The sequence below is a fragment of the Rutidosis leptorrhynchoides genome, chromosome 8, assembly GCF_046630445.1.
Source record: "Rutidosis leptorrhynchoides isolate AG116_Rl617_1_P2 chromosome 8, CSIRO_AGI_Rlap_v1, whole genome shotgun sequence".
Taxonomy (NCBI): domain Eukaryota; kingdom Viridiplantae; phylum Streptophyta; class Magnoliopsida; order Asterales; family Asteraceae; genus Rutidosis; species Rutidosis leptorrhynchoides.
Window position 1 is genome coordinate 39041975 of NC_092340.1, and position 14222 is coordinate 39056196.

Here is a 14222-nt window from a genome sequence, read left to right on the forward strand (position 1 = left end):
TGGTTTACAATACAAATATGTTACATCGAAATCAGTTTCTTGAATGCAGTTTTTACACAATTTCATACAAACATGGACTCCAAATCTTGTCCTTATTTTAGTATGCAACAACGGAAGCTCTTAGTATTCACCTGAGAATAAACATGCTTTAAACGTCAACAAAAATGTTGGTGAGTTATAGGTTTAACTTATATGTATCAAATCGTAACAATAGACCACAAGATTTCATATTTCAATACACATCCCATACATAGAGATAAAAATCATTCATATGGTGAACACCTGGTAACCGACATTAACAAGATGCATATTTATAAGAATATCCCCATCATTCCTGGACACCCTTCGGATATGATATAAATTTCGAAGTACTAAAGCATCCGGTACTTTGGATGGGGTTTGTTAGGCCCAATAGATCTATCTTTAGGATTCGCGTCAATTAGGGTGTCTGTTCCCTAATTCTTAGATTACCAGACTTAATAAAAAGGGGCATATTCGATTTCGATAATTCAACCATAGAATGTAGTTTCACGTACTTGTGTCTATTTTGTAAATCATTTATAAAACCTGCATGTATTCTCATCCCAAAAATATTAGATTTTAAAAGTGGGACTATAACTCACTTTCACAGATTTTTACTTCGTCGGGAAGTAAGACTTGGCCACTAGTTGATTCACGAACCTATAACAATATATACATATATATCAAAGTATGTTTAAAATATATTTACAACACTTTTAATATATTTTGATGTTTTAAGTTTATTAAGTCAGCTGTCCTCGTTAGTAACCTACAACTAGTTGTCCACAGTTAGATGTACAGAAATAAATCGATAAATATTATCTTGAATCAATCCACGACCCAGTGTATACGTATCTCAGTATTGATCACAACTCAAACTATATATATTTTATAATCAACCTCAACCCTGTATAGCTAACTCCAACATTCACATATAGAGTGTCTATGGTTGTTCCGAAATATATATAGATGTGTCGACATGATAGGTCGAAACATTGTATACGTGTCTATGGTATCTCAAAATTACATAATATACAATACAAGTTGATTAAGTTATGGTTGGAATAGATTTGTTACCAATTTTCACGTAGCTAAAATGAGAAAAATTATCCAATCTTGTTTTACCCATAACTTCTTGATTTTAAATCCGTTTTGAGTGAATCAAATTGCTATGGTTTCATATTGAACTCTATTTTATGAATCTAAACAGAAAAGTATAGGTTTATAGTCGGAAAAATAAGTTACAAGTCATTTTTGTAAAGGTAGTCATTTCAGTCGAAAGAACGACGTCTAGATGACCATTTTAGAAAACATACTTCCACTTTGAGTTTAACCATAATTTTTGGATATAGTTTCATGTTCATAATAAAAATCATTTTCTCAGAATAACAACTTTTAAATCAAAGTTTATCATAGTTTTTAATTAACTAACCCAAAACAGCCCGCGGTGTTACTACGACGGCGTAAATCCGGTTTTACGGTGTTTTTCGTGTTTCCAGGTTTTAAATCATTAAGTTATCATATCATATAGATATAGAACATGTGTGTAGTTAATTTTAAAAGTCAAGTTAGAAGGATTAACTTTTGTTTGCAAACAAGTTTAGAATTAACTAAACTATGTTCTAGTGATTACGAGTTTAAACCTTCGAATAAGATAGTTTTATATATATGAATCGAATGATGTTATGAACATCATTACTACCTCAAGTTTAGTAGGTAAACCTACTGGAAGTGACAAGAAATGATCTAGCTTCAAAGGATCTTGGATGGCTTGAAAGTTCTTGAAGTAGGATCATGACACAAAAACAAGTTCAAGTAAGATTTTTACTCGAATTAAGATAGTTTATAGTTATAGAAATTGAATCAAAGTTTGAATATGAATATTACCTTGAATAAGAAAGATAACCTACTGTATATAACAAAGGTTTCTTGATCTTAGATGATTACTTGGAATGGATTAGAAAGCTTGGAAGTAAATTAGTAAACTTGAAGGGATTTTTGAAGTGTTCTTCCTATGATGATTATAGCTTGATTCTTAAAGTGATTTTTGATGAAGATGATGATTAACTACTGGAAAAATACGTTTATAATAGTGTGTGTGTGTGTGTTGAGAGAGAATTAGAAAGAGAATTGGAAGTGAAATGGAGTGAATGATGAGTGGTAATTGGTGAGTGGTGAGTGGGGTTAAAAGGAGTTCTAATTAGTTGACTAGCTTATGGTAGAAGTTAAAATTGATTAGTCATACATGACATAATCAAGAGTGGAATCCCATGCTAGTTCCTATTAGTATATACTCATAGTAAGTATGTTTTGAAGCTGTGTATAATACGGGTAAGAATACGACTAGAATTCTTGATGAAAGAAAAGAATGGAAAAGTAACTGTAACCATTTTCGTTAAGTATGAGTGTTTTGATATATGTCTTGAAGTCTTCCAAAAGTATTTTAATACATCTAAATATACTACATGTATATACATTTTAAATGAGTCGTTAAGTCATCGTTAGTCGTTACATGTAAGTGTTGTTTTGAAACCTTTAAGTTAACGATCTCAATTAATGTTGTTAACCCATTGTTTATTATATCTAATGAGATGTTAAATTATTATATTATCATGATATTATGATATATTAATATATCTTAATATGATATATATACATTTAAATGTTGTTACAACGATAATCGTTACATATATGTCTCGTTTCGAAATCCTTAAGTTAGTTGTCTTGTTTATATGTATATAACTCATTGTTAATATACTTATGGAGATACTTACTTATCATAATCTCATGTTAACCATATGTATATCCATATATATATCGTCATGTCATTTTTACAAGTTTTAACGTTCGTGAATCGCCGGTCAACTTGGGTGGTCAATTGTCTATATGAAACATATTTCAATTAATCAAGTCTTAACAAGTTTGATTGCTTAACATGTTGGAAACATTTAATTATGTAAATATCAATCTCAATTAATATATATAAACATAGAAAAGTTCGGGTCACTACACAACTGTTGAAGACTTCGTCCAGATGGATTAGGACGGGGCATTTCAGTTGGTATCAGAGCGGTGGTCTTAGCGAACCAGGTCTGCATTAGGGTGTATAACTGATAAGTCGTTAGGATGCATTAGTGAGTCTGGACTTCGACCGTGTCTACATGTCAAAAGTTTTGCTTATCATTAGTGTCGAAAATTATTTGCTTATCATCCTTAAAGTCTAGACACACCTTACTGCCTCTATTGCATAGACAGTGTATAGATAAATTCATATCTTAACGTATCTGTTATTGTTACCTTTGCCTGACAGCTTCTGAAGATTCCTCCGTAATTTATGGGATTTTAGTATTATATATGCATATGTAAATTATGTATTGCAGGGTAATAATCTATATACTTTAATCTATTTCTTATCGAAAATCCTTCATCTGATTGTATGAGATGAATCCCTCAATCGGTTCGAGTCCCTTAGATTACGATAGCTATTCCAATAGTTATTCCGACAGCTATTCCGATATGGATTTTCACTCGAACTCTGAAAGCAGTGTAACCGGAATGGAGCAACCAATCAGCCATCCCCAATTCATCTGATGAGTTCGTAGTCGACCTAATCAATGGAGACGCAAAGAAGGCGATCTTTTTCACCAACCGAATTTACCTCTTGACGATGAACCTAAAGCACTTACCGGCGAACCTATCCGCAACACCATTTTCATCCTCATTTCCTGAATATCTCGCCACGATTATATACTATCTCAAATTCTAAACCTTATTCATCCGCTCGTTCCGACCGACAATCATCCTGGAATAATAGAAGAAGTCAACGAACATCGCGCTCGAGTAATCAATCTGGAGAATATGGTGCAAAATTTACCAGCTTCAACAACATCACCGGCACCAACAGTACCATCAATAACATCACCAGTACCATCAACAATCTATGCCTCAACATCTCATTCTGTACCTCAAGTATAGTCATCGTTCTACGTATCGTTCTACATCAATTATCTTCGTTCGGTATGGCAATTATGTAATCTCTAATGTTTTAGAGATTATATATTCTTGTTCTAATAATAAATCAAATGAGATTAATATCACATTAACTCATTAAATCCATGATTATATCTGAAGAAAATATATATGTATATATATATTTTTTCATAAAGATTGTAATTAAAAATTCTTTCGTACAAACTGTTAATGGTGAAAATATTTTAAAGTGTAGGTAATACCCGAGGAATTATAGATTTCACATTATTAAGTTACACTGTACATTCTTCGAATTTGATTCAACAGTCATTTACTATCCTACTTACATACAAATCCGTTCACCACAGAATAACCATATTCATCCAATTTCATATCTGGATTTTGATTTATCAGAATCCAACAAGTGGCATAATGAAGAAAACATTTGACAAAAATAAAATTTGTTAGAAACAAACAAATTAACTATGAGAAATTTTGTTAAGAATCCACGCTAACTGTTCCTAGCTAACTGTTCCTAGCTAACTGATTACATTTTATTTATCGCAATTTAATTATCGTAATTTTATTTATCGTCATTTAATTTCTGTTATTTACTTTACGCACTTTATTTATCGTTATTTAAATACTGTTATTTACGCATTTTAAATATCGGGACACATATACAAGGTTTTGACATATCATATCGACGCATCTATATATATTATATGGAATCACCATAGACACTCTATATGCAGTAATGATCGAGTTCTCTATACTGGGTTGAGGTTGATTCTACAATAATATATATACTTTGAGTTGTGATCGAGTCTGGGACATGTACACGGGTCACAATACGTATAAATTAATTCGAATATTATATATTAAATTATATATGAATTATTGGACTGTTAACTGTGGACTATCGACTATGGACTAATCATATTGGACGATTAAAATAAATTAAAATATTAATTATAACATATGAAACTAAATAATTCTTCAAGCTTGCCACTTGATATCATCTTAAACCTCATTTGTATCTTGATGATTACAATCTACGTTCAAACCTTTCATGATCCTTGAAAACACCTCAATCGAGAGGATGAACCAACCACACTTCATCCATGGAAGAAAAGATTGATGCATATAATTATGCACCTGAAAAACTCTCGAAAACTGAGTGAACGTTTAACACGTAGTTGTGCTAATTCCTTAGTGTTATTATTACCCAAAACAACTTGATAATCCCTTTCAAAGTAGCAAATTTTGTCACAGCTCCAGCAAGTCAACTTCGACTTTTCGTTCGAAACAACCTTATTATAATCTTGATATATATGCGTGCTCTTTTATTGTTACCGGGGAACCTTTTATATTCCACCATATTACCATCAGCGTTTAATCATCTAAAAAAACACAATTCTCCTGAAAACACCTCGAATTGATAACCGACCATTCAGATATGGCTGCATTAAATGCAGAGGAAATAGTAAAATTGTAGATGGCCTAAATGGCCAAGGGTTTGATTATAAAGAATGGAGTGTTGGGAACACTCGATAGAAAATTTGGTACTGAAAAACGGATTGAGCTAACCACGAAAGAGAATGCGGACAAATACAAGGACCAAACCCTATATTCAAAGAATCCAGGTACATCTGGATCCGACGAAATCTTTAGAGAATATCTTGCTCCGAAGTCATGTTAAAATCTTGCGGAAAATTTTTCTTCATCAACCTTCGAACTTAGAAATTCCAAAATATCATCATAAATATCTTCGATATTTCTGAGGATATTTTCATAAATATTCTTGTCTGAAATTATCTACCTCTTCGTGTTTTCTGTATTCCATTATATTGAAAACCTCTGTAAAATCTAAATATAAATTATGAATGAATTATGGAGAAGTGTTGGGAATTGAAGCATGGGTTAGTATAATATAACGACGCTTGGCCAACGTGATTATATTACAGTAAGTCATGCTGAATTTCTAATGGAACGTGATGATTCCCAGATAATACCGTCATCATGTGCCATGTTACATAACTCTTTCATTCTACTTAATCTCTAAGTGTATCATGGAAATATTTCCTTGGTATTTCTGTTTTCCCGTAATTCCAATAGTTGCTAATTAATCGTACTATTACATTTCCTTTCTGATTAGAAGATTTCCTTAATCCCTTCAATTCCGGAAATTTAACGAAGACAACGTCAAAAGATTAGATGCACCTTATTTTCTAAATTCAAACGTGACTCCGTCAAAAGTTAAGAAGAATCTCTATTTCTTCAGTTCACTCTTTTGTGATAGCTTCATTCGTACTTTTCGAATAATCGAATCGTTTTATCTATATTAAATAATAATGATGAAACTCTATTTATCAACTCTCATACGTCAGGAAAACATTCTTATTGTTAGCCATTACCACCTCGATCAAATTTCGGGACGAAATTTCTTTAACGGGTAGGTACTGTGACAACCCGGGAATTTCCGACAAAATTTAAGCTTACTCTTTATATGGTTTCGACACGATAAGCAAAGTCTATTAAACTGAACCTCAAAATTTTTTTTGAACTATTTCATATGTTCAATTAACTTCGACCATTCTCGACGATTCACGAACAACTATTTATAAATAGATACATGTATATTTAAATATGTGAATATATAGTAGTAATTGAAAATATAATTTGAAATATTATATGTTATTGTTATTAAAATTAATTATGTAAAATAAAATAAAAATAGGATAATATAATAATAATTATTTAAAACATATCTATATATAAATAAAGTATATTAAATATATATTTTGTAATTTCAAATCTATTTAGTAAATGGCAGTAACACTCAAATGCCATTTGATGAATATTAAACAAGTTTAATACGAACTTACATGATTTTACAGTAAACGGCGATTCGAAAATGAGTTATATAATTTATAGGTTTATTCAATATGTATTTGGGAACTATTTGTTAAGTATTAAATCTTTTTATATTTTAGCTGGGATTGGGAGTGGATAGTGAGTTACTTTTTATTTAATAGTTAATGATCGAATTTTATATCATAATGACCAAAATAAATAAATATAGTTAATTTACAAATTTGGAATTTTTCTGAACACTTTTAATTCGCCACCAATTCATCAACGGAGTACGATAATGCAGTCCATATAAACTGTCAGTAGAATTATCCAAATTTGAGGCTGCTTAATTGTTGAAATTATTCTACACGTTTTCTTTTCTTCCACTTTATCCTATCAATTATGATAATGTATATTATATATATATATTAGAAGGTACATGAGTGTACAAACAACCAAATCACCCACTTACTTTCAATTAAATGCATCCGTAAATTTAGGTGATTGATGATTGATAATACTTTACTTTAATCAATATCTAATCTATATATTAATATACATAATACATATTTAGATACAATGGAGTGACATAGATATATATATATATATATATATATATATATATATATATATATATATATATATATATATATATATATATATATATATATATATATATATAACCCCACCCATATCACCTCTCTTCCCCATAACCACCAACTATGACCAACTGAATCATCCTCTTCTTCTTGAGTTCTTTTCCTTCCTGTTTTAGACAAACTCAACGAAAACCATACACCACCATCACCCTTGATCAATACTCACTCAAGATCATCAAGACCCACTATCATCATGAATCACCTTCCATCACCTGCTACACCACAAAACACTGTGGTTAAACGCTATTGCAGTTGTTTTCATAATTACTGTTTCCACTTTTATTTTCTATGGAAACCCAAAACGAGGAACCCATTGAATTACTACTATTATGTTGCTACTGCATAACTGTATGATGTTTAATGCTTTCTGTTTGTATGTTACTCGAAACTCACCACCTTTGTGATCTCCACCACATCACCATTAACCCATCACCACAAGTCACCGCCATCGAGAACCCATCAAACTCCATTAACACCACCTTCATCTCACGGCTACCACTACCCTCACCTCATCACCACTTACGGTTCACCTACACCATAGCCACCCTACTACCTCTATTTCCATCATAAATACATACAATCATCACATTGAAATCACTATCCTCTTTAAATGCACCACCACCGAACCCCCTACAACAACTTCTTTTTATTCTATTATTGTTCGCTGCTCAACAGACACCAAAGCCATCGAAAATATTCTGCAATTCGCTGCAACTGGTAATTGCTATTTTTCTGTTTCCATTTATATCGCAAACAACAACCATTATCATACCATAGAACAAGTTGCTGTACTATTTTAAAAGAAAAAGAAACCGAACAAACTGTTTATTTTTTTTTTTCTGTTTCCTTCCAGTTCATCCAAGCTGTAATTACACTTTAGTACTTCTGTTTTTAGATCGAATCATGAGCCAGGAAAGACTGATTATGTAATTCTTTTTCTTTATGGCGGACAACTACCAAACGATAACCCCACTTGTTTTATTAAAGGTATTATATTGATAAACATGAGTTTGGCGTTTATGATTTTGTTACAATTCTAAAACATACACTGGACCGTGAATTAGTTGGTTATTGGGTTGTCAGGGTGTTGGGCCATTTATATTTAAGTGGTTTTACAATATGGATATGTTGATATTGGGCCGAATCCTTTTCTTCTGTGTGGGCCGAGATGTATGATAACGGTGATGGGTATTCAAGAGTATGTTGAGATGATGGATACGATAATATAAAGACAACGATATGAGTATGACGCGATGATGATGAAAAAACGCATATTAATGATGCACGTTTAAATAATATATGATGATGACTAGGGATACGGTATGACGATGATGGTAGTACAAAGATGATGATGATAGTTTAGATGATTATGATTATTAGTTAATAAGAATGGTGATTAAACAATGAAAGTACACGATGATGATGAGAAACTCGATTAATGGATGATGACGGTGGAAAAATGATATTGATGATGCATTTTGTCAACAAAGTAAGATTTATGATATTGCTTGTGGGCTCCTGCATATTTTTTTAAACCGAAATAATAGCTGTGATTTTTACTTTATTGACGTTATTTAACAAGTGGAAATACCCCACTTACCTTTATTTTGGTTAGTGGGTTTCAAAAAGTATAATTATTCAATAATAAATGGTGTTAGTAGCTAAGGAAAATATAAAGTAACTGACTCTTTAAATAAATGGGATTCTGTGATATCATAAGCATTCGTATTTGTTTTTCATGGCATGCTTGTTAGGATATTAAAAATCAATAGTAACGTGATTAAGATAAGGATTAGCGAAGACAGAAAAGATGATAATGGTTTAGTATGATAATGAAGTTATGAGGTTGTGGTAATGTAGTGATGATGATGAGAACGATATGATAAAGTTGATAATGATCACGATGATGATATAGTTATAAAATGATGATGATCAGGTTATGTTAATGGCGATGAACGAGAAAGATTGTTTAAGGATGTTTTTGGGTTAGCGGGACGTCGCGGGTTCAAACCCGGACTTGGGCATTATTTTTAGGGCTACTTCCTTAAGGTAGTTATTTATCTATTTATTATTATTATTATTATTTTTATTATTATTATTATTATTATTATTATTATTATTATTATTATTATTATTATTATTATTATTATTATTATTATTATTATTATTATTATTATTATTATTATTATTGTTATTATTATTATTATTATTATTATTAAAATTATTATTAATAATATCATTAATATTATTATTAGTATCATTTTTATTAAAAACTATCATTTATATTAAAAGTATCATTTTTACTATTATTATTATTATCATTATTAGAGAAATTATCATTTTTATCAAAATTATTATTATTACTATCCTTATTATTATTTTGACATTAATATTATTATTTTGTTTATATTATCAATATCATTATCATAATTACCATTATTATTATTGTAAAAATAAGACAACTTTTATTTATTATCACTATCAATATTATTTTATCAACTAACTATTAGTTATATAAAACTATATTTACTACACATAATATAACTATATTAATACTTTTATAATAAATATTGATAAATATAATTAATATGGTTATTAATGAAAAACCTAATTAAAATGACAATTAAATCTCTAATAATATATAAAATTGTTTGATTACCATTACATGTATTAATATACATGATTGAATAATAGGTTCGTGAATCCGAGGTCAACCCTGCACTTGTTAAATGACGTCATATGTATTTTTACTACAAAATACATTATGGTGAGTTTCATTACTCCCTTTTTAATTACTTTTGCATTATATATTTTTGGGCTGAGAATACATGCGCTGTTTTTATAAATGTTTTACGAAATAGACACAAGTAATCGAAACCGCATTCTGTGGTTGAATTATCGAAATCGAATATGCCCCTTTTTATAAAGTCTGGTAATCTAAGAATTAGGGAACAGACACCCTAATTGACGCGAACTCTAAAGATAGATCTATCGGGCCCAACAAGCCCCATCCAAAGTACCGGATGCTTTAGTACTTCGAAGTTTATATCATGTCCGAAGGAGGATCCCGGAATGATGGGGATATTCTTATATGCATATTGTGAATGTCGGTTACCAGGTGTTCAATCCATATGAATGATATTTTTGTCTCTATGCATGGGACGTATGTTTATGAGGAATGGAAATATGAAATCTTGTGGTCTATTAAAATTATGAAATGACTATTTATGTTAAACTAATGAACTCACCAACCTTTTGGTTGACACTTTAAAGCATGTTTATTCTCAGGTATGAAAGTAATCTCCCGCTGTGTATTTGCTCATATTACATGGAGTTGTTTATGGCATATAGAGGTCAGAATCTCGCAATGGGACCAACTGTTGAAGACTTCGTCCAGATGGATTAGGACGGGGCATTTCAACAAGGCACTCTGGGATCGTACAAATGACATGATCATCTCTTGGATTCTAAACACCATATCAGATCAGATAGGTAACTCTTTAAGCTTTGTGAACTCTGCTACTGCCTTATGGAAGGAACTGCAAGAGAATTATTCTCAACTTGATGGTCACAGAATTTATCAATTAACTAATGACATAGCTCAATTGAAACAAACTGATTGTACTGTAGAGATATACTACCAGAAACTTAAAGGTATTTGGGATGAACTTGATGCCTTAGAATCACCTTATGCTTGTACATGTCAATGCAACTGTGAAAATGGCAGAACTAATGGTGAAAGAGATTAAAGAAAATGCCTCATGCAATTCTTAATGGTACTAGATGAATGCTATGCTAACATAAGAGGGCAACTACTGCTACTACAACCTCTTCCAACTGTTGCCAAGGCTTATAGGATGATTGGGCAAGAAGAGAAACAAAGAGAAAATCATTCAATCAAAGCAACCAACTTAGTAGCTCTCTCAAGTTACACCAACAACAGAAACTACAACTCTTCTGCAAACAGATGGACCTCAAACAAAACTGCTAGCACATATGAAAGGAGAAGTCCATTCAAAAAAGGCATTTTCTGTGGAAATTGTGGTCTAGAAGGTCACAATAAAGAAGAATGCTACAAAATTGTGGGTGTAACGACCCGTCAAAATCGCTATTGACGCGACACGTTAATCATTGATTCCACAGTGAGGTTTTGACCTCTATATGATACGTTTTGATAAAATATTACATTCATTAAAATAAGTGACTTTCTAAACATAGAAAGTTATAAACATGTGGGCGAGTGCTTAGGTATAAGCAAAACCCCAAAATACATAAGTCTTTAATTTACAGGTTGACATCACAGTCCAATTATTTATTACACAACGCAGTTTTATTTTGAATGCAATAAACTTTGTACAAAGCATGAGAGACTCCATGCAGGCAACAAGCACATCACAGCGGAAACAGTCTAAGGACCTGAGAATAAAACATGCTAAAAAGGTCAACACGAATGTTGGTGAGTTATATGTTTAATTGCTCGAGTCATAAATATATATAAATATAGACCACAAGATTTCATCAAAAGTTTATCAATAGATTCTACGTAACAGAGCACCCTGGTAACTAAACTTAACGCTATAAGGATAATTACCCCATTCGTTTTAATACACGCAAACCAACTTGTCATAAACTCAAATAACATACGTCCGTTAAAAGGCTAGCGCTCTAGCTCGGACGGGGATGTCAAGCCCTATGGATCCATATACAATTATTCGCGTCCACCAGTCCATATCCTATGTACTGGCAGCTACTAGTTACCAAAGCTAAGGGATTTTCGGTTTAACTCAGTGTAGAATTTAGTATGAACTTGTGTCTTATTGCATTTAAAATAAATTGCATGTATTCTCAGCCCAAAAATATTTAAAGTATTTAAAAAGGGAGACTATAAACTCACAGTTCAATATTGAGACTCAATATTGTAGGCAAATTGCGTAGACGTAATGATGGTAGACGACTGTATGGTTGGCCTTGGATTCAAGAACAATACCCCGAACAATACCCAATATTTCCTTAGCTTAAAGCGGTTTGAAACCCGAATTAAAAATACCCTCGAATATACTTTATTATTATTAAACTTAAAATTAAAATTATAATTATAAATATAAAATTTAATTACAGAAGAAGAAAAATGATGTGTTGATACGAGCAGAAAACTGGCGTATTTATAATAATTTTCCATTTACTGTAGCTCATGCGATCGCATGAGTTTTCAGTGTTTTTTCCATGCGATCGCATGGCCGCCTTTTCCGTTTTTGTTTGCTAGTTCGTCGACATCAAATAGTGTTCACTATAGCAAATAGTGTTTACTGTAGCAAATAGTGTACTGTAGTAAATAGTGTTACTGTAGCAAATCACTGTAGCAAAATACGGTTTCACTGTAGTACTGTAGCAAAGTACGGTTTCACTGTACCAAATAGTGTTTTACTGTAGCAAATAGTGTTTTACTGTAGCAAATAGTGTTTTAATGTAGCAAGGTCGTTTTTACAGTAGCAATTAGTGTTTTACTTGTACATCTTATAATATATATATATATATATATATATATATATATATATATATATATATATATATATATATATATATATATATATATATATATATATAAATATATATATGTATGTATATTTATATAATATTGAATCATATAGAGAATTAGTTTAAATTAGTCAAAATTTTCCGGGTCATCACAGTGGGATACCGTATAGGACATCCATTACATGGAAAATTCAAGCCTCAACCAAAACCACAATTCCCCAAAGCAATAAACTCACTTACCACAAGCAATGAATCTTCAGACATGGCCATGAATGCAAGAATGGATCAACTCCAAAATCAATTGAATCAAGTCCTTCTCATGATGCAATCATCCCAAACTACCTATGCAGCTAATGACATGCCTTCTACCTCATCTGCAGGTAATCACAAAGTCATAGCATCTCATATTTTTGTGCAGAAATACAAGTTCATAGCCAACATTATTTCTCATTTAACACATGCTTGGGTTGTTGATAGTGGGGCCACAGATCATGTCTCTACCTCCCTTGACTATATGCACAACATCCAACCCTATAACACACCAATTTATGTCACACTACCTGATGGCCATAACACCAAAGTAACAAAATGTGGATCTGTCTCAATAAATTCCGAAATAACTCTACATGATGTTCTTTACATCTCAACCTTCTCATACAATCTGTTATCTATTAGCAAGATGTCTAATCATCTACCACTCTCTGTTCTATTTACTCCCTTATCTTGCTATTTTCAGGACCACAACAACAAGAGGATTGCTCATGGCACCCTTTGTAATGGTCTATACATCATCCAACAAACCACAAGTTGTGACGACCCGGAAATTTTCGACCAAATTTAAACTTAATCTTTATATGATTTCGACATGATAAGTAAAGTCTGTTAGGTCGAGTCTCAAAATTTTTAAACTGTTTCATATATTCAATTGATCTTCGACCATTCCCGACGATTCACGAACATGTACTTGTAAATAAATATGTATATATATATATAAATGTAATATATATATATATATATATATATATATATATATATATATATATATATATATATATATATATATATATATATATATATATATATATATATATATATATATATAAAATGTATAAGTATCAAATATTCAAAGAATGTTATCATATAATGAATGATACAATTACATAATTAATAAATTGTAATATT

The 14222-nt window shown here is 31.2% G+C and overlaps 1 protein-coding gene across 1 annotated transcript in view; it reads left to right on the top strand.

Annotated features, from left to right (window-relative positions):
* LOC139863327 (uncharacterized) overlaps positions 1-11254 on the top strand; it is a 39534-nt gene extending 28280 nt beyond the window's left edge. Inside the window, exon 2 of the mRNA XM_071851962.1 lies at positions 10989-11254. Within this exon, the coding sequence (XP_071708063.1) occupies positions 10989-11254 (266 nt within the window). The remainder of the gene's footprint in view (positions 1-10988) is intronic.
* Positions 11255-14222: the final 2968 nt, after the last annotated feature.